At 45.2% G+C, this 24,421-nt stretch overlaps 1 protein-coding gene across 1 annotated transcript; it reads right to left on the bottom strand.

Annotated features, from left to right (window-relative positions):
- Nucleotides 1–312: 312 nt before the first annotated feature.
- LOC126068808 (melanoma-associated antigen B3-like) lies at nucleotides 313–24,175 on the bottom strand. The gene is made up of 3 exons (XM_049871505.1): nucleotides 23,121–24,175; nucleotides 20,211–20,540; nucleotides 313–424 (listed from the first exon to the last, which is right to left on the bottom strand). The coding sequence occupies exons 1-3, from the start codon at nucleotides 24,173–24,175 to the stop codon at nucleotides 313–315; spliced, it is 1,497 nt and encodes a 498-aa protein (XP_049727462.1).
- Nucleotides 24,176–24,421: the final 246 nt, after the last annotated feature.

Raw genomic sequence — 24,421 nt, 5'->3', positions numbered from 1 at the left:
GCTCTAGACGGACGTCAGGGTGCTGCACATCTGGCTACCCCTGCCCAGGGGCTCCCAGAGCTGAGAGCAGGGGTGGGTTGTGGACAGCCCCTCTTTTGTGGGAAGTCCTCCTTATTAGCACTAAGGGTCCTCTTCTCACCTCCAGTTAGGGTCTAGGTCTCCTCCCTCTTGAGAACTGGGGTGGTTCCTTGGACCAAGGTCCGCCCGTCATCCCCGAGACTCTCCAGGCCGAAGTCGGTCTGCTGGCCTCGAGGCTGGCGGTTGGGGGCGAGACTTGGTGGTACCTACTGTGTTCTAGGTTAGGTGGTCCCCTTAGCTCACGTTCAGGTTCCCCACCTGGACTCCTGACCAGTCCTGAGCCTCCACCCTCCTCTGATGATGAGCCACGACCCCCAGAGCAGGGGCGGCAACTTTCCGGCACTTCCTGTGTGGAAGACAGGACGTCAGGAAACGTCACATCCGGCCAAGGCTGGGGGCGGGGGTCTCTAAGGGCCAAGGCTGTTGGCGGGGGGGGGGGGCTTCCGAGGGCTGACAGCAAGGGCGGGACCCCTGAGACCCCACTGTGCAGACTTGGGTGGTCCCTTTGTGCTCTCAGGGTCCTCACCTTGGTACCTATCAGAGTCTGTGGATTCTGCCTATACAGACCTAAGGCACAGGCTGAGAAAAAGACCCTCACCTCGCAGAGACCCTAGAGGGGCAGTCAGGGCGTGCCTCATGCTACCCCTGCCTGGGGCCTCACAAGAGTGCCGGCTGGGTCGGCGCTCTGAGAAGACCCTTTTTGGGGGGTAGGTCACGCCTTGACACTCAGGGTCCACACCTTACCCCAGTTAGGGACAAGACTCCTCCCTCTGCAAAACGGGGGCGCCTCTTTGGACCTAGGCCTTTCCTCCCTAGTACTCTTAGTGCTGAAATGAGGGAGCACTCTGCCCGGTACTTTCCAGGATCAAAACGGGCTAAGGTCTGTACGGGTCTTTCTGTTTTGGGGGGTCCCCTCAAAACACACACAGTCTTCACTTTGACTCCTGTTAGGTCCTAAGGTCTATTCCTGCTCGAGAACCAGGAATGCACTCCCTCCCACCACCCATTAGACCAAAGCCCTTGCCACCCAGAAACCCTACAGGAGACAATAAAGAGGTGCCTCAGACTGACAGCTTTGCTGGGACTTCACAAAGCTGTGAATAGGGGTGGGACTCTGTGAGGAGCCCTTGTTTTGTGGATCCCTTCATAGCAGGAAGGATCTTTTTCCTGCCCCCTACTAGGGCCTAGGTGTCCTCCCTCTGCAGAACTAGGGCCAACTGCAATGTCCCAAGGATCTGACACAATCTCTGCATAACCATTTCTGGGAAGGAAATGAGGGTACTGCTTAGTCTGACTGCTCTGAGCTTTGCATCCCAACTCAACAGCAGGGGAAGGGACTTTGTGGGGCCTTCTCTGTTCTGGGGTGGATGGTTCCCTCGTTCCTCAGTCAGGGTCCTCACCTTGATACCTGTCGTGGATTGAATTATGTCCCCCGAAAAAATGTGCGTATCAACTTGGTTAGGCCATGATTCTCAGTATTGTATGGTGGTCCTTCATTTTGTGACTAAGTTTTTTGGTGTGTTTTGCCTATTACTTCAGTCTATTGATATAATTAGTACAAAGCATGTAGTCAAATATTATTTATTAACATAATCACCTAACATTTAAGCCATTTATTTACTAATTAAGAAGAAAAAAAGTAGTGAGATGCTTCAAAAATTTAGGCAAGGTTACATTGTTGCTTAAAACTTAGAATCTTTGTGCTGATGGCTATCTTTCTGGTGGACTTCTCTGTTTCTTTTAAACATTCTTTATCTCTTTGTAATTTTTATTGTGCTTTAAGTGAAAGTTTACAAATCAAGTCAGTCTCACACAAAAACTTATATACACCTTGCTACATACTCCCAATTGCTCTCCCCCTAATGAGACAGCCCACTCCCTCCCTCCACTCTCTTTTTTCATGTACAGTTCGCCAGCTCCTAACCCCCTCTACCCTCTCATCTCCCCTCCACGCAGGAGAGGCCAAGATAATCAAAAGTGTCCACCTGATCCAAGAAGCTCACACCTCACCAGCATCCCTCTCCATCCCATTGTCCAGTCCAATCCCTGTCTGAAGAGTTGGCTTTAGGAATGGTTCCTGTCCTGGGTCAACAGAAGGTCTGGGGGCCATGACCACTGGGGTCCTTGTAGTCTGAGTCAGACCATTACGTCTGGTCTTTTTATGAGAATTTGGGGTCTGCATCCCACTGCTCTCCTGCTCCCTCAGGGGTTCTCTGTTGTGTTCCCTGTCAGGACAGTCTTCAGTTGTGGCCAGGCACCATCCAGGTCTTCTGGTCTCAGGCTGATGTAACCTCTGGTTTATGTGGCCCTTTCTGTCTCTTGGGCTTGTAATTACCTTGTGTCCTTGGTGTTTGTCATTCTCCTCCGATGCAGGTGGGTTGAGACCAATAGATGCATCTCAGATGGCTGCTTGCTAGCATTCAAGAGCCCAAATGCCGCTCTCCAAAGTGGGATGCAGAATGTTTTCTTAATAGATTTTATTATGCCAATTGACATAGATGTCCTCTGAAACCATGGTCCCCAAACCCCAGCACCTGCTATGCTGGCCTTCGAAGCATTCAGTTTATTCGGGAAACTTCTTTCCTTTTGGCTTAGTCCAGTTGTGCTGACCTCGCCTGTATTGTGCGTTGTCTTTGCCATCATCTAAAGTATTTCTTATCTACTATCTAATCAGTGAATACCCCTCTCCCATCCTCCCTCCCTCCCTCCCCCCTCTCATAACCATCAAAGAACATTTTCTTCTCTGTTTAAACGATTTCTCGAATTCTTATAATAGTGGTCTTATACGATATTTGTCCTTTTGCAACGGACTAATTTCACTCAGCATAATACCTTCCAGATACCTCCACATTATGAAATGTTTCACAGAATCATCACTGTTTTTTTTTATCGCTGTATAGTATTCCACTGTGTGAATATAGCATAATTTATTTATCCATTCATCCATTGATGGGCACCTCGGTTGCTTCCATCTTTTTGATATGTGAACAGTGCTGAAGTGAACATGGGTGTGCATATATCTGTTCATGTAAAGGCTCTTATTTCTTTAAGATATATTCCAAGGAGTGGGATTGCTGGATCGTACGGTAGTTCTATTTCTAGCTTTTTAAGGAAGCGCCAGATCAATTTCCAAAGTGGTTGTACCATTTGGCATTCCCACCAGCAGTGTATAAGTGTTCCAATCTCTCCACAGCCTCTCCAACATTGATTATTTTGTGTTTTGGATTAATGCCAGCCTTGTTGGAGTGAGATGGAATCTCATTTTAGTTTTGACTTGCATTTCTCTAATGGCTAATGATCCTGAGCATTTGTTCGTGTATCTGTTAGCTACTGGAGTGTCTTCTTTAGTGAAGTGTCTGTTCATATCTTTTGCCCATTTTTAAATTGGGCTCTTTGCCTTTTTGTAGTTGAGTTTTTGCAGTATCACGTAGATTTTAGAGATCCTGCGCTGATCGGAAACGTCATAGCTAAAAACTTTTTCCCATTCTGTAGGTACTCTTTTTACTCTTTTGGTGAAGTCTTTGGATGAACATACGTCTTTGATTTTTAGGAGCTCCCAGTTATCTAGTTTTCCTTCTGTATTGTTAGTAATGTTTTGCATACGATTTATAGTATGTATTAGGGCTCCTGACGTTGTCCCTAGTTTTTCTTCCATGATCTTTATCATTTTAGAATTTATATTTAGGTCTTGATGGATTTTGAGCTCGTTTTTGTGCATGGTGTGAGGTATGGGGTCTTGTTTCGTTTTTTTGCAGCTGGATATCCAATTTTGCCAGCCCCATTTGTTAAAAAGACTGTCTTTTCCCCCTTTTAAGTGCTTTGGGGCCTTTATCAAATATCAACTGCTCATATGTGGATGGATTTATGTCTGGATTCTCAATTCCCTTCCATTGGCCTATGTATCTGTTGTTGTACCAGTACCAGGCTGTTTTGACTACTGTGGTGGTATAATAGGTTCTAAAATCAGGTAGATTAAGGCCTCCCAGTTTGTTCTTCTTTTTCAGTAATGCTTTACTTATCTGGGGCCTCTTTCCCTTCCATATGAAGTTGGTGATTTGTTTCTCCATCTCATTAAAAAAATGTCATTGGAATTTGGATCGGAATTGCATTAAATGTATAGATTGCTTTTGGTAGTGTAGACATTTTTATAATGTTAAGTCTTCCTGTCCATGAGCAAGGTATGTTTTTCCACTTATGTATGTCTCTTTTTGTTTCTTGCAGAAGTGTTTTGTAGTTTTCTTTGTATAAGTCTTTTACACCTCTGGTAAGATTTATTCTCAGTATTTTATCTTCTTGGGGGCTACTGTAAAAGGTATTGATTTGGTGATTTCCTCTTCGATGTTCTTTTTGTTGGTGTAGAGGAATCCAGCTGATTTTTGTATGTTTATCTTGTATCCCGATACTCTGCTGAACTCTTCCATTAGTTTCAGTAGTTTTCTGGAGGATTCCTTAGGGTTTTCTGTGTATAAGATCATGTCATCTGCAAATAGAGATACTTTTACTTCTTCCTTGCCAATCTGGATGCCCTTTCTTTCTTTATCTAGCCTAATTGCTTTGGCTAGGATCTCCAGCACAATGTTGAATAAGATTGGTGATAAAGGGCATCCTTGTCTGGTTCCCAATCACAAGGGAAATGCTTTCATGCTTTCTCCGTTTAGGATGATGTTGGCTGTTGGCTTTGTATAAATGCCCTTTATTACGTTGAGGATTTTTCTTTCTATTCCTATTTTGCTTAGAGTTTTAATCATGAATGAGTGTTGAACTCTGTCAAATGCCTTTTGTGTAATAATTGATAAAATCATGTGATTCTTTCCTTTTTATTTATATGATGGATTACATTAATTGTTTTTCTAATGTTGAACCAACCCTGCATACCTGGTATGAATCCCACTTGGTCATGGTGAATTTTTTTTTTGTTATGTTGTTGAATTCTGTTGGCTAGAATTTCATTGAGGATTTTTGCATCTAAGTTCATGAGGGATATAGGTCTGTAGTTTTCTCTTTTTGTGGTGTCTTTACCTGGTATTGGTATCAGGGATATGCTGGCTTCATAGAATGAGTTTAGGAGTATTCCGTGCTTTTCTATGGTCTGAAATACATTTAGTAGTAGAGGTATTAACACTTCTCTTAAAGTTTGGTAGAATTCTCCAGTGAAGCCGTCCAGGCCAGGGCTTTTTTTTTGAAGGGGGGGGGGGAGTTTTTTGATTACCTTTTCAATCTCCTCTTTTGTTATAAAAAAAAAAATTATAGGTCTATTTATTTGTTCTACCTCTGTTTGTGTTAGTTTAGGTAGGTGGTGTGTTTCTAGGAATTCAGTAATCTGATATGATTCTTTTCATTTCAGTTGGGTCTGTGTAATATTGTCCATCTCATTTCTTATTCAGGTTATTTGCTTCCTCTCCTGTTTTTCTTTTGTCAGTTTGGCTATGGTTAAGCAATTTTGTTTGTTTTTTTTGACAAAACCAGCTTTTGATCTTGTTAATTCTTTCAATTGTTTTTTCTGTTTTCTATTTCATTTAGTTCTGCTCTAATTTGTATTATTTGTTTTCTTCTCGTGCCTGAGGGTTTCTTTTGTTGCTCTCTTTCTATTTGTTCAAGTTGTAGGAATAGTTCTTTGATATTGGCCCTTTCTTCTTTTTGTATGTGTGCATTTATTGATATAAATTGACCTCTGAGCAGTGCTTTTACTATGTCCCACAGGTTCTGATAGGAAGTGTTTTCATTCTCATTGGATTCTATGAATTTCTTTACCATCCTTAATGTCTTCTGTAATCCCGTCTTTTTTGAGCAGGGTATTATTCAGTTTCCAAGTGTTTGATTTCTTTTCCCTGCTTTTTCTGTTATTGATTTCTACTTTTATGGCCTTATGGTCAGAGAAGATGCTTTGTAATATTTCAGTGTTTTGGATTCTACTAAGGTTTGCTTTATGACCTAATATGTGGTCTATTCTAGAAAATGTTGCATGTGCACTTGAAAAGAAAGTATACTTGGCTGCTCTTGGGTGGAGTGTTCTATATATGTCTATGAGGTCAAGTTGGTTGATTGTGGCATTTAGATCTTCTGTTTCTTTATTGAGCTTCTTTCTGGATGTCCTGTCCTTCACTGAAAATGGTGTGTTAAAGTTTCCTACTATTATTGTGGATCTGTGTATCTCACTTTTCAATGCTGATAGAGTTTGTTTTATTTATCTTGCAGCCCTGTCATTGGGTGCATAAATATTTAATATGGTTATATATTCTTGGTATATTGTCCCTTTAATCATTATGTAGTGTCCTTTCTCATCCTTTATGATGGATTTAAATTTAAAGCCTATTTTGTCAGAAATTAATATTGCCACTCCTGCTCTTTTTTGATTGTTGTTTGCTTGATACATTTTTTTCCATCCTTTGAGTTTTAGTTTGTTTTTGTCTCTGAGTCTAAGGTGTGGCTCTTGTAGGCAGCGTATAGACATCGTGTTTTTTAATCCATTCTGCCACTCTCTGTCTCTTTATTGGTGCATTTAGTACATTTACATTCAGCGTAATTGTGGATAGGTATGAATTTAGTGCTATCATTTTGATGTCTTTTTTTGTGTGTTGTTGACAGTTTCTTTTTCCCACTTAATTTTATGTGCTGAGTAGATTATATGTTGTCCTTTCCTTTTATTCCTTGTTGTTGATTTTGTTTGTGCTGAGCCTCTATGTTTTTTCTTTATTTTATTTTGACATGTAGGATAGTTTGTCTCCTTTGTGGTTACCTTATTATTTACCCCTATTTTTCTAAATTTACAACTAACTTTTTTCTTTCTATCGCCTTGTCTTCCTCTTCATATGGAAGATTTATGACTACATTTTTTAGTCCCTTTTTATTTTCTTAGTTTTGTCTTCTTTTACGTAAGAACATCACTGTTTCCCTGTTTTGAGTGTTTTTCTTATCTTGAGATATTTTTGTGATTTCCCTGCCTTCGTTGACTTCTAATTGCTCTGCCTAGTGTTCTAGTCTTGGGCTGATACCTGATATTATTGATTTTCTAACCAAAGAACTCCCTTTAGTATTTCTTGTAGTTTTGCTTTGGTTTTTCACAAATTTCCTAAACTTCTGTTTATCTGGAAATGTCCTAATTTCACTTTCATATTTGAGAGACAGTTTGGCTGGCAGTTTTTTCCTTCAGTGCTTTATATAAGTCATCCCATTGCCTTCTTGCCTGCATGGTTACTGCTGAGTGGTCCAAGCTTATTCTTATTAACTCTCCTTTGTAGGTGACTTTTCATTTATCCCTAGCTACTCTTAAAATTCTCTCTTTATCTTTGGTTTTGGCAAGTTTGATTATAATATGTCTTCGTGAATTTCTTTTAAAATCTACCTAATGTGGAGTTCGATAAGCATCTTGGGTAGATATCTTCTCATCTTTCACGATATCAGGGAAGTTTTCTGCCAACAAATTGTCAACAATTCTCTCTTTATTTTCTTTTATCATTCCCTGTTCTGGTCCTCCAATCACTCGTAGGTTATTTCTCTTGATAGAGTCCCACATGATTCTTAAGTTTTCTTCATTTTTTAAAATTTCTTTTATCAGATTTTTCTTCAAATATATTAGTGCCATGTGCTTTATCTTCAAGTTCAGAAATTCTGCCTTCCACTCGCTCAATTCTGCTTCTCTGACTTTCTATTGAGTTGTCTTCTTCTGTAATTTTATTGTTAATCTTCTGAATTTCTGATTGCTGTCTATGGATTTTTTCATCATGTTCCTGAATAATCTTTTTAATTTATTCAAGCGTTTCATCTGTGTGTTCCTTGACTTGTTCTCTGTATTGCCTCGTTTCCTTCCTGATGTCTTTAAGGGTTCTGTATATTAATCTTTTGTATTCTGCCTCTGGTAATTCCAGGAAGGTACTTTTATCTAGAAGACCCTTAATTCTTTGCTTTGAGAACTTGTTTAGGTGATCATGCTCTGTTTCTTTATATAACTTGATATTGACTGTTGTCTCCAAGCCATCTATAAGTTATTAGTTTATTTTATGTTTGCTTACTGTGTCATAGCTTTTTGCTTTGTTTTGTTTTGATATGCCCACATGGGTTGTTTGAGTGAGCTAGCTTGATTATTTTTGCTTTTGGAGCTCTGAGGTCCTGTCCCTAGATGGCTAGACCTGTTATCAGGTATATCAGTCTAGGAGTCCATTCACTTTTCTTGTATGAATTCAGCTCAGGTGTCCAGATAGCTGATCATCAAGTGTGTGGTACAGGCTCTGTCGTACAATCTTAGAGGGGCAGGGGTGACTGGTGTAGGTACTGGTATGTGGTTGCAGCAGGGGGTCACACTCTGAACAAGGCAGTGGGCTGAGAATTGTCCCGCACGTGTCTCTGAGGAAAGTGTGTCCCTGTTCCCTATAGTGTACAGGTGGGTGGGTTCTGCAAATGGATCATGGACACCCAGTAGTTTTTGTTGTAAGGACTGGGAGGTATCAGTTATCCTTGGACCCCTGTCGCGGGTGGCTGGGTGACCTGAGTAGAGCTACCAGTCCTTAGGGCCCTGATGTGGGTAGGTGAGGACCTTGTTTAATAGGCAAAGCAATGTCAAACATCAGGCACCCACCTCTCTGCTGCACAGCTGAAACAGTTGGAGTCTGCCAACAAAGGGGCTATTCTCCTGAAATAGGCCCACAGAGGTCCATGCAGAGGCAAAAGGTACTCGAGTCCATGGACTGTTTATGCTTGGACAGGAGCCACATCTGTCCTGAGCTCCCCCAGTTAGTGGAGCTGGGAAATTATCTTTTCCCCCAACTGCAAATTTATTTCTTCTCCAAGGCCAGGAAGATGGCTCCAGGCACTCAAAGGACCTATCTCAGGCCAAGGGAACTCAGCCGCTGAAGCCGGCTTGGGAGCGGGGCGGGGTGGGGGGGGGGGGCGCAGTCAACTATATGCAAATACTTAGCTTTTGCCGAAAGCTCTGTTCTTCTCTGGTTCCGGAGGTGTGGGTAGGCTGCGTGGCAGTCTTCTTCTCCCTGAGGAAACTGTAGCCAAACACTAGTACCAGCCCATCACCGCCGCTCCCAGGAATGGTGCCTAAGGGCTCCCTGAGATTCAGGTCTGGTAACTCCTCTCTGCCTCTGAACGCTCTCTTCCTCCCCTGCCCCTCAATTCATTTCCTAAGCTTGCCTTTGTTGTTCAGGGCTCCTAGCTTGTCATAAATGTACTCGCTTGACTTCTTTTTTTGGGTCTTTGTTGTAAGAGGGCTCGCTGGAGGTGTCTGTCTATTCCATCATTTTGGCTCCACCTCCTAATTGTAATTTGATGTTAAGAGGATTAGAGTAGGACTGGAACACCACCCTCACTCAGGTTACCTCCCTGATCCAAGGTAAAGGGAGTTTCCCTGGGGTTTGGCCTGCACCACCTTTTATCTCTCAAGAGATAAAGGGAAAGGGAAAGGGAAGCAAGCAGAGAGTTGGGGACTTCATACCTCCAAGGAAGCAGCACCAGGAGCAGAGCACATCCTTTGGGCCCGCGATCCCTGCACCTGAGAAGCTCCTTGACTATGGAAAGATTGAAGACAAGGACCTTCCTCCAGAGCTGACACCCTGAATTGGGATTTGTAACTTACTGGACTGTGAGAGAATAAATTTCTCTTTGTTGAAACCATCCACTTGTAGTATATGTGTTGTGGCAGCCCTAGATGACCAAGACAGAATTTGGTACTGGGAGTGGTGTTCTGCTCTGACAGATATCGAAAATGTGGAAGCAGTTTTGAAACTGTGGATGGGTATAGTTGCGAGAGCAGCAGAGGACCAGAGCTGTAGAAAACCTACAGCGACAGAGAAGCAGCAACAGCAGGGAACCAGCAGCAGCAGAAGAAGACCAGCGTGAGAAGGCTCTGGACCCAACTCACAGAAGAGGAGAGCTGAGTGCCTGTATGCAAGAGGCTTCCTGGCGGAGTGTGGTGCCTCTGGGCACGTATCAGTGGAGCTATTGTGCTTTGGAACACTTGCCCCAGCAGGGCAGCAGTGGGGATGAGGCCCGATGAGCCAAGAGGCCAAGAAACCAGGAAACAGAAGCTGAAGAGATGAAAAACACAAGAAGCTGAGCTGCCTCAGTCTCAAAAGGTATGGCCATGACCTCAGGGGTTTCAAAGTGTGGAGCCATGGCCTCTAGTGTTTCTAAGGGGAGAGTTGCCACTCAGATGGACTAGAGGGATACTGCATCTAAAGCTGAGGGAGGAGAGTTGCAGTTCCAGTGAGCCTGGAAGGTGGAGCTGAAGCCCAGGGCGAAGGGGCCTCCACTCAGAATCTAGAGAGTGTGGGCAATACCTAGAGTCTGGAGGGCAGGGCCATTGGGTAAATTGTCTCAGAGAACAAAAGATTGTTTTCAAAGCAGTATGTCTAGCTTGTGCCATTTCTGCCATTGTACCTTTGGAAGCAGATAACTTGTGTTCTAAATTTCACAGGTGAAAAGGAATTTTTGAATTTTGGACTTGGGCTTGATTTAAGACTTTTGCTACGCTATGATGGGATGAATATGTTTTGCAGGTTACAAGACTGTGATTTTTGGGGGGCCAAAGGGTGGAATGTAATGGATTGAATTAGGTACCCCACAAAATATGTATATCAAATTTGTTAGGCCATGATTCCCAGTATTGAATGGTTGTTGTCCATTTTGTGATTGCAATTTTGTGTTGAGAGGATAAGGGTGGGATTGTAACACCATTCTCACTCAGGTCACCTGTCTGGTCCAATGTAAAGGGAGTTTCCCTGGGGTGTGCCTAAACAACCTTTTATGTCTCAAGAGATGAAAGGGAAGCAAGCAGAGACCTCATACCACCAAGAAAGCAGCAACAAGAGCAGAGTACATCCTTTGGGCTTAGGGTCCGTACACCTGAAAAGCTCCTTGGCCATGGGAGATTGAGGACAAAGACCTTCCTCCAGAGGTGATGGAGAGAGAAGGCCTTCCGCTAGAACTGACACCCTGAATTTGGACTTGTAGCCTACTGGACTAAGAGCGAATAAATTTCTCTTTGTTGAAGCCATCCACTTGTGGTATTTCTGTTGTGTCAGCACTAGATGACCAAGACAACACCCAATCAATTCTGAGAATCTACCCTGCACTTACCTGAGGATCCTCTCTGATCAAGGTCCACACCTTAATGACACCATGATTTGGAATCCGGGTGATAGATATCTGTCCACAGCTCTTCAGCACCTCGAAGGAGTGACAGCAGAGATAAGCCTCTATGTTGTTGTTGTTGTTGTTGTTAGGTTCCATCGGGTCGGTTCCAACTCATAGCGACCGTATGCAAAACAGAACGAAACGCTGCCCAGTCCAGAGCCATCCTTACAATCGTTTTTATGCTTGAGTTCATTGTTGCAGCCACTGTGTTAATCCAACTTGTTCAGGGTCTTCCTCTTTTCCACTGACCCTGTACTCTGCCAAGCATGATGTCCTTCTCCAGGGACTGATCCCTCCTGACGACATGTCCAGAGTATGTAAGACACAATCTCGCCATCCTTGCCTCCAAGGAGCATCCTGGCCACACTTCTTCCAAGACAGATTTGTTCGTTCTTTTGGCAGTCCATGGTATATTCAATATCCTTCGCCAACACCACAATTCAAAGGTGTCAACTCTTCTTCGGTCTTCCTTATTCATTGTTCAGCTTTCACATGCATATGATGCGATTGAAAATACCATGGCTTGGGTCAGGCACACCTTAGTCTTCAGGGTGACATCTTTGCTCTTCAACACTTCAAAGAGGTCCTTTGCAGTAGATTTGCCCAATGCAATGCGTCTTTTGATTTCTTGACTGCTGCTTCCATGGCTGTTGATTGTGGATCCAAGTAAAATGAAATCCTTGACAACTTCAATCTTTTCTCCGTTTATCATGGTGTTGCTCATTGGTCCAGTTGTGAGGATTTTTGTTTTCTTTATGTTAAGGTGTAATCCATATTAAAGGCTGTGGTCTTTGATCTTCATTAGTAAGTGCTTCAAGTCCTCTTCACTTTCAGCAAGCAAGGTTGTGTCATCTGCATAACGCAGGTTGTTAATGAGTCTTCCTCCAATCCCGATGCCCTGTTCTTCTTCATATAGTCCAGCTTCTCGTATTATTTGTTCAGCATACAGATTAAATAGGTATGGTGAAAGAATACGACCCTGACGCACACCTTTCCTGGGTCCTTCCATCATCCTCATTCGGGATCATCAGCTTGATATCTATCAGAGACTGAGACTCCTGCATCTAGTGACTTGAGGTGCCTTTCTTAGGCCCAGGCTCTCAAATCCCTGAGAACTCTAAAGGATGAGTGAGGGGATGCTCAGCCTGACAGCCCTGCCTGGGGCTTTCGAGGTTTGAGAGCAGGTGCCAGTTGGTCTCTGGGTGATTCCTATATTTATGGGGTGTTCATCGTCCCAGTCCTCACTCATGGATGTCCTGATCTTGGTTCCTGTCTCTTGGACTAAAGACTTCCCGGGAAATGTCCCATCCCTCCAAGTCTTGAGTCATTTGCCTCCTGGAAACATTGCAGAGAATGGGTCCCTGTCCGAAAGCAATGTGAGACAGGGACGCTGCAGCACAAGACAAAGGGCCCAGGACAGGTGGTGGGCTGCCAGAGAAAATACACGGGGATCTAGTGCATCACTTCATCAGCCAGACTTGGCATCTGTGTTTTTTATTTTTTTGTATGTGTGTGTATAACCAAATATATCCATTTATTTTTTTTATGGTGCTTTAGGTGGAAGTTTACAGCTGAAGTTAATTTCTGATACAAAAATATATACACATATTGTTATGTGACATTTATTTGCAATCCGTATAATGTGACAGCACACGTCCCCTTTCCACCCCAGGTTTCCCATGTCCCTTCATCCAGCTCCTGTCCATTCCTGCCTTCTCATCCTGCCTCTGGACAGGAGCCGCCCATTTGGTCTCCTGTATCTGCTTGAACTAAAAAGCACACTCTTCACAAGTATTGTTTTATGTTTTATAGTTCAGTCTAATCTTTGTCTGGACAGTAGGCTTCGGGAATGGTTTTAGTTCTGGCATCTATTTTGACTTCTTTCCTAAAAGGTTTACCTTCTACAGGAAAGGGGCTGTCCAGGTTGATTTTGTGAGCCTCTATGTTTTGAGGTTATCTGAGATAGCATAAGTAGATGATCATGATTTCAGTGAGAAGTATCTCTTTATCTCATTTATTCATACCACTCATTTATTTTGGTATTCTTATGGTTCTGGCTGTGTATTCCAACTCAGTGCTTTGAGCACAAAGATATTTTTTTTATCATCCAAGAGACATTTTGTAGTGGTGAGAAGGACAGTGAATTAAGAGACACAAGGTAAGCCTCTGGCTGGGAGGAGTGGAACAGTATGCGCTCCAGAGGGATTCAGACCGGGGCTCTAGTCCAGCTCTGTTATGTACTAGACTTGTCAACTCGCACACATTAGCAAACTTTCTGAGCCTCAGGTTCTTCATTTGTGAAGTGGATTTGATAAGTCCTGTCTTCTAGGATTGTTTAAATTCATGTAATGTATGTACCTGGCAGAGTGCCTGGCACATTTTGAGACTTTATAGAATGGCAGGTATTACTATGATTATTTTGACCCTATAACCTGACCCTAAGAATGCCAGTAAATTTCCATTAGTCCTTAAAGTGGCCCAAGCCAGATTTGGCCCACCCCGCATGCGCAGAAGGGCCAGCTGGGACCGCTAATTGACCCCAACAGAGGACCCAGCAACAGGTGGAATGAATCAGAAGAAAACTCATCACCGGGACCCTATTCCGAAGCCAGAAGTCTGACAGGAACCATGGCACCTCGTGTTTCCTGGCCACCTTCTAGAATTTTTCCATCCCCGGTATGCCTGCACAGTCACCGTAGTTCTAGGGGTCAGATGTGAGAAACTTCCTCCCAGGTCCTTGCTCTGCGCATTGCAATAAAATATCTTCTCTTTGTCAAAGACCTGTGCCGAGGTTATTGGCAAGTCTGAACGTGCTGGACAGGGATCCACCTTCCCTGGTTCACTAACAATTTTGGAGCCGGATGTGGGGCCAAAGTGTCCCACAGACCCCCTGTCTGGAGCCCGGCAGCAACTCGACCATGAGCAGAACGTCCACCGACCCTCAGCAACCATCAAGCCCCTTGTTCCGGAGGATCCTTTGGGCCTCCTAACTGCCACCGAGGCGGCAACCAGCCCAGGGCACTTTTGCTTTGAGAATTAGAAACTAACTCAGGAATGGATGCCTACTAGGTAAGTGCCCTCGGAATTTCTCTTGTTAAGTGTGTAAGTGCTTGGAATTGGAGGTATCAGGAGGATGGAAGCAGAACTAAGACAACCCCATTAGGGGGGACTGAAGCCCTACTAAGGTCATCCTCGTTACTCCCCCACTCCACCTAATAGATGGCAGAGAATGGGCGGCCTAGCCTCTGGTTGTTAGGTTCCAGTTCTGGTTCTCAGTGAGTGTGAGTGAAAAATGGGAAGACCCTGGCACTCTTTGTTTTTTCATATGGATTCCAATTATTGTTTGGGGTCACTTAACTATGCTACCATCTTACAGTTAGATTTGTTTTGCAAAACAGAAAGAAAATGGGATGAAATGCCCTAAGTACAAATCTTTATGTCTTTCTTGCAAAATAAAAACCTACAAAAACAGTGTAAGCTAATGGTTGCAGGGAACAAAGGAAAGGGAGAAAAGCCCCACCTGGATAGGTGTGGGGCCAAAGCCAGACAGTTAAAAGGGATGAGTGTTAGGGGGCCAAGGTCTTCTGGTTCCCTCCGGCCAGAGGCCCAAGGGGAAATGCATATGAACAGGAAGTTTTGGACTCATAGTGACCCTATAGAGCAGTTCTGCTCTGTCCCATAGGGTTTCCAAGGAGCAGCTGGTGGACTTGAACTGCAGACCTTTTGGTTAGCAGCCATAGGGTTTAACCACTGTGCACCAGGCTCCAGTTAAGGTATAGAGAAGACTAGAGTATGTTAAAAGGATTGTGGTTAGGTTTATGCATTTATCTGAATGTACTTTTTTTTTTTTTTTTTTTACTATGGATAGTGAATGTTTCTCCTACCTAATGTAAAGCAGACCTAAATGTATGCTGGAAATGAACATCGGGTATTAGAGATTACAGAGAGCATGTAACTCTGCCTTCGGCCAGTGCTAAATTGGACATGCTAACGGGGAACTAGGATTTGCCCAGGAGAAACACGGGCTCCTTGTTTATAGAGTGGGGGCTTAGGTCAACCACCTGAGCCACACTGAGATTTGCATTTATCCATACCCCTTCCACCTGGAGGTGTAGGCCCAGCAGTGTTACTCCTTTGATGGAACCCTCTGCCACTCCTCCGGAAAATTGCTCCCAGGCCTCCTGAGTCAGAGACTTCCAGTCCTGCCTAGGGAATAGTGTCTGCAGCACACACCCGTAGTGGGGTGCAGTTTGGCCAGGGACCCAGCCAGATTTCCTCACGGCAATTTCCACTGAGATAAGTGTCTGCCGCACTGGATCACAATGGCCAGGCTAGAGGGTTTATCTGGGTCCATACACCGTTCTCCACCTAACTCCAGAGGAACGGAAGATGGTCTCAGAAATGACATGTCAAGAGGCCAACAGGTTGCATAACCTCAACCCACAAAATGGCGTTAGACTCCCAGCAGCCAAGGCTGTACGTGCCCCAGATATCGGCTGGGGGCAGGACAGCTAGAACAGGATAAAAATTGTTTGACAGCAAGGGACCCCAACACAGAAGAGCCTTATGAACGTTCAGGATGTACAACAACGCCCCAAGGAAAATCCCTCCAGCTTTCTAGAACGGGTATACAAAGCATACCAGCATTTTACTGACATAAGCCCTGAAGACCCAGAGAATGCCTGGTTCCTAAATAATGAATTTCATCACCCAGGAGTGCCCCCAGCATCAGGTGGAAACTTCAGAAGTTAGAAGGAGGTCTAGGAATGACTACTTCACAACTTGTTGAGATTGCCTTTAAGGTCTTCAATAATTGGGACCAGGTACAAGGAAAAAGGCCGTGCTCCTGGTAGCCGCTCTTGGAGGTTACCCGCCACCCAGGCAGATCTCATGTTGAATAAGTCCTCAGCCCCAAAAGGAACAGTGGCCGACCCAAGGCCCCCTAAATCTAGGCCCCAGACAGTGTCTACTGCAAATAGAAAGGACAGTGGAAATAAGAGTGCCTCTGGCGGCCAGCCCGGCCCGACCAGGAAACCCGTAACAGTTTCTGCTCCTGTCAGCCAATGACTTGGACTGATGGAGCCCTGGGGCCCCTCTGCAACCCACAGGCAACCCCAAGTTGCAATAACAGTGGGAGGACAACTTACACAACAGACCAGAGAACTGGAAAACATGGCCTCTGCTGCTGTCCCAGGCACACAGGGGACCCTCCAGCCACCCCAGGCAGGAACAAGTCTGCAGTCCCAGCCATCAGCAAGCTTCATTGGCAGGATGGAGAGCTGCCAAACACAGGCAGAAGTGCCACACAGCTGCAGGGCCTGGCGAGACGGTCACCATCCTTAACAAACCCCACACCCTGTCAGGGCTGACAGTAAAAAGCATCTTGGCTGGTGGGACTAGAGGAAAGAAAGCCTACTAGAGATGCCTTTTTGGAGTAATGTACTATGTTTGCTCAACAGAGGTGGCAGGTATACACTGCCCTGGGTACCAGAAGGGAGAGTCTCACATAATTAAATGATCAGGCAGCCAAAAAAGCTGCTAGAACAAAACCCCCGAAACTTGCTTTGCTTTAATTCCTAATCTTCAGCTACCAGGAAACCCCCAGTGTGCTGAATGTGATACACACAGAGCTTGTGAATGGGGCTTTGACCTCGAACAGAGCAGAAAACAGGTGGTTGTAGAATTTCCAAGGACAGGCGTTATTACCAGAACACCCGATGCACCCGATAATAAAGGCAGCTCATGAGAGCACACATTACGGTCCACAAGCTGTGTTTCACTGGCTAGCCAAACTGATTAAAGGGCCTAATCTACAAAAGAGTCAAAAATGTGTCACCTCCATGAAGAACAAGCCAAAACAGGCCCAGCACCTCCTATGCCTCAGGTACATGCTGGCGGGACTGGACCCGGAGAAGACTGGCAAGTGGACTTAACAGTTATGCCAATGGCTCCGGAAGGTTTCAAGTATCTTTTAGTGTTTATAGATACCCCCTTACCTTAATGGTAGAAGCCTTCCCCACTGAACGGAAAAGGCATCCGAGGAAAGCAAGGCTGTCCTCAGTGAAATGATTCCTGGATTTGGCCTACCTTATTCAATTCAAAGTGATAATAGAGGAGCCTTTGTATCCAAAGTCAGGACATTTGTGAATTTGGTGGGAGCTACATGCTCCCTGGAGTCCACTACTGTTACTACTACTGCCATGACTGCGTGTTTAGAAGGTCTAGTTAGAAACCTAAGCTAGTGTGGGCAATGTGGGTGAATACTTGTATTCTGAGAGACCAGTCTGCCCTGGATCAAGCTGCTACATTGCCCTGTTGAGAGTCCGGGTGGCCCCTAGAAGCTGGCTCCAACTGAGCCCTTATGAAATGTTGTATGGGAGACTTCTTAAGGCAGCCTGGGGATGTAGTGCTCCAGATGACCCTTAAGTAGTCCAGGAACTTAGTGTTTCCAGGTATCTTAGGTAAAGCTTCTATTTCAGTCTCCTGGGCCGGGGATGAGGACGACTTGCATTTCAGTGGTTACTGGGGTGTGTTCTGCTTATACAGGGCGATTCCTTCTCTTCTCCTAGCACCTAAGCAACATTTATTGGCCATTTGCTTTGCCCTCCTAAATTTTAGGGGTGGAGCAAGGCAGCAGAAGCTGGTGAGTAGCAGTGGTTCCCAGAAGTTAGAACCCATCAGCGGGTGTACAGTGTTTATGGGGAGGTTGTTTTAATTAGATTGAAGGGAAAATCTCTCTGAGTGTATGAAAGGACCTGGCAGCAGGAGAAAACCAATGAAGTTTCTGGTGGCAGTATAGCAGAAGGGTCGTGGACACCATCTGCCTGGGTTCAAATCCTGGCTCTGCTAGCTTTTGTTTTGGGGTCAAGGGACTTCATTTCCAAGTGGTAAACTGAAAACCACTTAGACATTTATATTTCTTTTTGTGAGTTTGGTGGGGAAGGTAAGGGGAAGACTTAAGCTCTCCTTTTCTACCTTCTATGTCTTCTTTGCCTGCTACCTCCAGGAGATAATCATTCCTTTCCTATTCCTAGGTCCCTAAAACTCCACCACACGTCAGCAGGAAGTAGCCAGATGAGTAAAAAAAACAGCCGACTCTTATTCCTTAAGGTTAAGGAATTGCTACATATCAAGGGTTGATTGTAACCTGAATTTATGAGTGCCAGTAAATTTCCATTAGTCCTGAAACCTGCCTAAGTCAGATTTGGCCCACCCAGCATCTGCAGAAGGGCCAGCCATGACCTAATTGATCATAAGAGCGGACACAGCAACAGGTGGAACGAATCAGAGGAGAAATCATCACCCGGACCCTATTGCGAAGCAAGAGGTCTGGCAAGAACTGCATCACCTCCTGTTTCCTGGCCACCTTCTAGAATTTTCCCTCCCAGAACATCTGCATGGCCGCCATCTTGCTGCCCAAGACACATGTAAGTCCCGCTTCCCTGTAGCTCAGGGAGTTGACTCTGAGGAACTTCTTTCCATCTCCTTGCTATGCGCATTGCAATGAAGTTACTTTCTTTCTCAAAGACTGGTGTCCGGATTACTGGCAAGTCGGAGTACATCGCAGAAGGACCCACCTTCCCAGTTTGAGTAACAACCCCAGAGGGCCACCCAGCCCAGTAGAATTTTTTTTTTAATACCTGGGAGATGTCAGAGAATACATAGTGCTCTTGGACAAAGAAAATCAGATCAGCCAAAATGCTGCTTAACAAGGAAAACTAAGGTTTCCCCATTGGAGTATCTTTTATATTTTGGGTATGAGGATGTCTTTCCCAGCTGGATACAACTGAAAGCCCTAAGATGTTGTTCCAAAGGCCAGTCCCTTCTTTCTTCCTTCCAAGCTGTCTTTCTGTCCTCAAACAAAGAGACAGTTGTCATTGAGTTGATTCCAACTCACAGCAACCCAGTAGGACAGAGTAGAACGGACCCACAGGAGTTTTCTTGGCAGTAACCTTTATGGAAACAGATCACCAGGTCTTTCTCCCACTTAACTGTGGAGCTACCAGAGCTCCTTCCCCCAAATCTAGACCTCATTTAGAGTTTGCCAACTTGCCCACAAAATAACCTAATTTGAATGCCCTTCTATTTGAGAGTACTTTGGCTCCTGCAGACCAGGGCCAAGTGATAGTCCAGAGGCTGCTGAGCATCCCACCTCAAGGGAGTGTCGCCCTTATTTCTCAGGAAGTCCCTGGACACGCTGTGCATAAGACATCTACTCAGTGTGTGTGTTCAAATGAACTGGGAAAAGAGCACAGCACACCTTCCAGTTCTGCCCCAGGTGGGGATTTCTCTCTGGTTTACCCACCATCCCAGAGTCACTGTGAAGAGCTGGTTTCCACTCCAGGCTCAGCCTCTCTATGCTATGACGCATCATGGGAGTGTCTGGCCCTGTGTACCCCTCCACCTTAAAGCCTAACTTAAAATAACCTTACACTGAGGCCTCAGGGCATTTACACCTCACTGCTCACATCTGAAAGTCCCATCTTACCCTTCTTTTTACTTATCCTTTAGTTCATAGAGAGAGTATCTTGCCCTCTTCCTTATATGATAACTGCTCTTGCTATAAAACCTATGGACAGAGGCTGAGATTTCGTCGTCTTAGAATTCCAGCAATATCAAGGATCCTTCCAGGAGCACATGCTCAATTAATGTTTGGAGAATAAAAAAACAAGTAGGTAAGAGAACAAATAATAAATTTAATAGTTTGAATTTCCTAAGCAAATCCATGTATATATCACACAGCCTCACTAAAAGAAAAGTGAATGATCTGCCTCAGACTTGACTAGGGGTGGGAAGAGCTGTTGGATGGGGCCCTGGAATGTGCACTGGCCCTTGCAGTAGGATCAGCCCTGGCTGCAGCTCTGGCTTGAGGTCTCTTTATCTCTCAAAGCATCTTCATAGTGCAATGGGAAAGCACTGGGGAATGTATCATACACCTTGGCCCCAAACTGCAGGACTTTTTTCTTGTTGGCTTCAGTGTGGGCTCTGGGACCCACAGGAATTCATAGGATGGAGGATCACTGTTGGGTACCTGCTGGTACTCCAGGTACTTTTCCTGCACCAAATCTTTGGTGAGGAGCTTCCTGGGCTCCCCATCAATGAAATGTCCCCACCTATCGTAGATCCCCAGCACATTCAGCAATTTCCAGATCTCTACCACAGTGGCCCGGTTGCCATTCCTGTAGATCACACCCAGGAGAGGCCTCAGGAGTCCATTTTTACGAAGCCCGTTTCCCATTAGCTCTTGTACACGCAGCACCTGCAGCAGCAGTGTTCGTGGATGGGGCTCTCTGAGGCCCCTTGGGAATGTGAGCAGCAGGGGAGCTCTGGGGGGGGGGCCCAAAAAGAGGAGAGGATGAGGACGGGGGACCATTCCTCTTCTGCTGCAGTGGCCTGAGCCTCCTTATCAGGGGCGCGGAGCTTACTCTTCTGACCACGTGGCCTGATGTTTCTGGTCAAGGACAGTGGGCAGGAGTGTGGGAGGAGGGTAGGTGATGTGTGTCCACTGGAGGAGGGAGGCTGAGAGGGTGTGCACCCCTTGAGCAGAGAGATGCCTCCTGGCTTTAACAACGACTGCCTCTGCAGTTTTTCCTGGATGGCACTGCTCTAGGAACCCACAAGTCTCCTGATCTCCTGCTCAGTCTGTCCTGAAACCTTGTGGGGGAAGTTGGGGTGAGGCTTAACCTGCAGCCTGGCAGCCCTGCCTGGGCTTTGCTGTGGTGACAGCAAGGGCTGGCAGTGGGCTCCTCTGTACTGGGGTTAAGGGGTCCTCTCAGTCCACTTTCATGGACATCGTATCAACAGTTGGCAGGGCTTGGGCCCCTTCTCTTTTTTACTCTGAACTTGACACATCAGAGCCCCCTGGGACAGTGTAGAAGGAAGGGAAGGGGCAGCCCGGCCACCATCCCTGGCAGAGAGAAGACCCCCAGTCCTGACAGTGCAGTGGGGCCCTTTCTTTCCTTGGATCCTTGGAGGACTCAGTCCCTGTGCGTAATACATGTAATGCATGGAAAGCACCTGGTACAGTGCCTGGCATGTTCTGGGTCTTCAAAGAATGGCAGTTATTACTAGGATTATTTGGACCCCAGATGAAACCACCCACCTCTCTGGGGTTTTTTCTTATTTAAATCCAGGATGTGTCAGTGAATATGCAGTGCCCTAGGAAAAGGAAAACCAAATCAGCCAAAATGCTCCTTAGAATAGAAAACTGGGTAATATTTTTCATCAGGGAATATGTTTTTTAATGTGGGTGTGGGGTAGACTTCCTCAGCTGGATGGAACACAAAGCCCTAGAATTATTGTCAAGGACAACCATTCACCCTCCCAGCTGCCTTTCCAAGTCACCTGTTTTCACTGATACCTCCACCATCAGAAATCTAGTTGTCACTTGGAGTTTGCCAAAGACACTCAGGATAACCTCATTCAAATGTCTGTTGCATGGAGTGGGCTCTGGCTCCCCCAGCCTAAGACACAGTGCCAGAACAGTGGCTTCTTGACATCTCACCTCAAGGGAGTATCATCCTACTTCTCAAAATCTTCCTAGAAATAATGTGCGTAACACACCCAGTCAGTGCATGTGTTCAACTGCACCAGGAGGAGAACACAGGACACTTTTCAGTCCTGCCCCTGGTGGGGATTTCTCTCTGGTTTACCCACAATCCCAGGGTAACTGTGAAGAGCTGGTTTCCATTCCAGGCTGTCTTTCACTGCTGAGAAATATCATGGGTTTTTGTCTGGCCCTGCGCACCCCTGTGGAAAGCCTCATTTAATCCACCCCTCATCCGCTCACCCCACCCCCCCGCCACATGCAATCTAACTTAACATGACCTCTACTGAGGGATCAAATTGTCCCAAACTGCCCTGCCTCAGGGCATTTACACTAGAGAGGTCTCATCCCAAACCTCCCCCCTTCTTACTCTTTTTACTTATCCTTTGGGTCTTAGAGTGTACATCACCATCTTCCTTACATGATGGCAGCTTCTAGACCCTAAACTTCTATGGCAGTGGTTAGTTTTTTTTTTTTAACATTCCCAGCATTAGCACTGCATCTTCCAAAGAGCACATGCTCAATGAATCTTGGAGGCATAAGTGAGCAGGTGAATAAACTGACAAATGAACAGAAAAATAAACCCATTACCGACGAGTGGATTCTGACTCATAGTGACCCTAAGGACAGAGTAGAGCTGCTCCATAGGGTTTCCAAGGAGTGGCTGGTGGATTCAAACTACCAGCCTATTGGTTACCAGCTGATTTTTTAACCACTGTGCAACCAGGACTCCTAATTTATTAATTTCTTCTACATTAAATAAGTTAAGCAAATATAGTTATGCATCTTTTTATTTTATTTAATAAGACTGAAAAAGATTAAAAAACCAAACAAATCCATTGCTTTTGAATTGATTCCTACTCATAGCAATGTTATAGGACCTTGTAGAGATTAACTAAAAAAACCAAACCCATTGCCTTTGAGTTAAAAGCTAAATATTGACTATCTTACTTTTTTGTCTATTTCTTGTATCTTTTTTTACTGCTGTGTTCTTTACATTTCTAAGAAATGCCTGTTTGAATGTCATGTTATCTTCCTTCAGATCACTAAAATGGAAACTCCCCCCCCCTTTTTTCTTTCCCAAAATAGCAAAGCTCTTTATCTTAAACTTGAGAAACATCAATAAATGTGTTATCCATATCATTAATGAACTTAGATTATAATGCTAAAAACAGCCTTCACTTGAAAGGGTTAACATTTGAAAAATAAAGAAAGAACATACAGTTAAATCCCTAAGTGACCTACATAGAGCAGAAACAGAAAGGTATGATACACTGTGTTCCCTTCTGTCCCACCCAGCCCTCCACTACTTGGAACAATGACTGCCCTCTTCAACCACAAAGTGAAGAATCTGCCTCACGCTTCACTAGGCCTGGGAGGAGCTGCTGGACCTGGCACGGGAGCACGCACTACACTGGCCGTAGCAGTAGGATCAGCCCGGTCTGGAACTGTGGCTCTGGCTCTCTCTTCCTCATCTCTCAAGGCCTCTTCATACAAGGATGGGAGAGCACTTGGCACGGTATCATTGATCTTGGCCAAAAACTCCAGGATTTTCATCTTGCTGGTTTCAGCATGGGCTCTGGGACCCCAGAGAAATTCATAGCTTGGAGGATCGCTGTTGGGCACCTGTCGGTACTCCAGGTACTTTAGCTTCACAAAATCTTGGGTGATGAGTTTCCTAGGCTCCCCAAACATGAAGTGCCTCTTCCCTGCAAAAATTTTCATCTTATTCAGGAATTCCCAGATCTTCTCCTCACTGGCGCAGTTGCCCTTCATGAAGATCACACCCAGGAGAATCATCAGGAGACCAGTTTTTGGCAACCCCCTGCCACAATTCAGCCTCCCATTGTTCGGGAGGTCCATTTTGCTCACAAGGGCATAGGAGTGCTTGATGGAGTCGATTTCCTTTAAGGCGATGCCAAAGACCACCTCCATGCTAAAAGAAGCTCTCCTGAGGATCTCAAGGAAGCGTTTCTTGTACTTTTTGTTGACAATCTTCAGCATGTCTTTCTTCATGACGAGCTTTTTCATTTTATACTTTTGCACCAGGAACTGCACCAGTGTACCCACCTTCTCGGTTAGAGGGTCTCTGCGGGACCGCTTAGTGGATGGTTGGTCCTGGGAGGAACTTCGCCTTTTCTTACCTTTGCTCTTGGCACCTGCATAAGATCTTGTACGTGAAGCCCCTGGAGAAGTAGTGAGGGTGGATAGGGCTCTCTGAGGGCCCTGCAGAGTGCTACGTGACTTAGCACCAGGCTTTCTCTGGGTAGTACACCCAAAAGGAGGAGCTGAAGAGGAGGGAAACTTTTCTTTTGCTGTTGCCATGGCCTGAGCACCCCTGAGAACCTTGGTCTCACCTTGTTTCTGCTGGCGTTTCTCACGTACACAGAGATTACTCTTCTGAGTGTGAGGCATGACTGGTCAGGGACACAGACAGGAGGAGAGTGAGTAGGACAACAGGTGACGTATGCTCCCTGGAAGAGAGAGGAGAGACAGAGTTAGCACCATAAGTAAGGAGATACCGCTTAGGCTTTAAGAAGGCGCCGCTGCAGGTTTGCTTGAAGGCACTAAGCTAGAAACTTTAGAGGGTTCCTGTGCTCCTGGTCATCCTGTCCCCTAAGAACCCTGTGGAAGTAATTAGAGTATGCCTGAGGCTGCATC

Source organism: Elephas maximus, chromosome X (genome assembly GCF_024166365.1).
Source record: "Elephas maximus indicus isolate mEleMax1 chromosome X, mEleMax1 primary haplotype, whole genome shotgun sequence".
NCBI classification, from domain to species: Eukaryota; Metazoa; Chordata; class Mammalia; order Proboscidea; family Elephantidae; genus Elephas; species Elephas maximus.
Note: the sequence above shows the minus strand (reverse complement) of the source record. Positions and strands in the feature narration are given on the sequence as shown.

Coding starts and splice junctions, on each gene's coding strand:
- LOC126068808 (XM_049871505.1), bottom strand. CDS start 24,175: ATGCCTCACACTCAGAAGAGTAATCTCTGTGTACGTGAGAAACGCCAG. Junction 20,541..23,120: donor CCTCCCAGGCCTAGTGAAGC/GTGAGGCAGATT, acceptor CCCCCCCCCCAG/AGCTCCCCTGCTGCTCACAT. Junction 425..20,210: donor CCTCCATCCTATGAATTCCT/GTGGGTCCCAGA, acceptor TCTTCCACACAG/GAAGTGCCGGAAAGTTGCCG.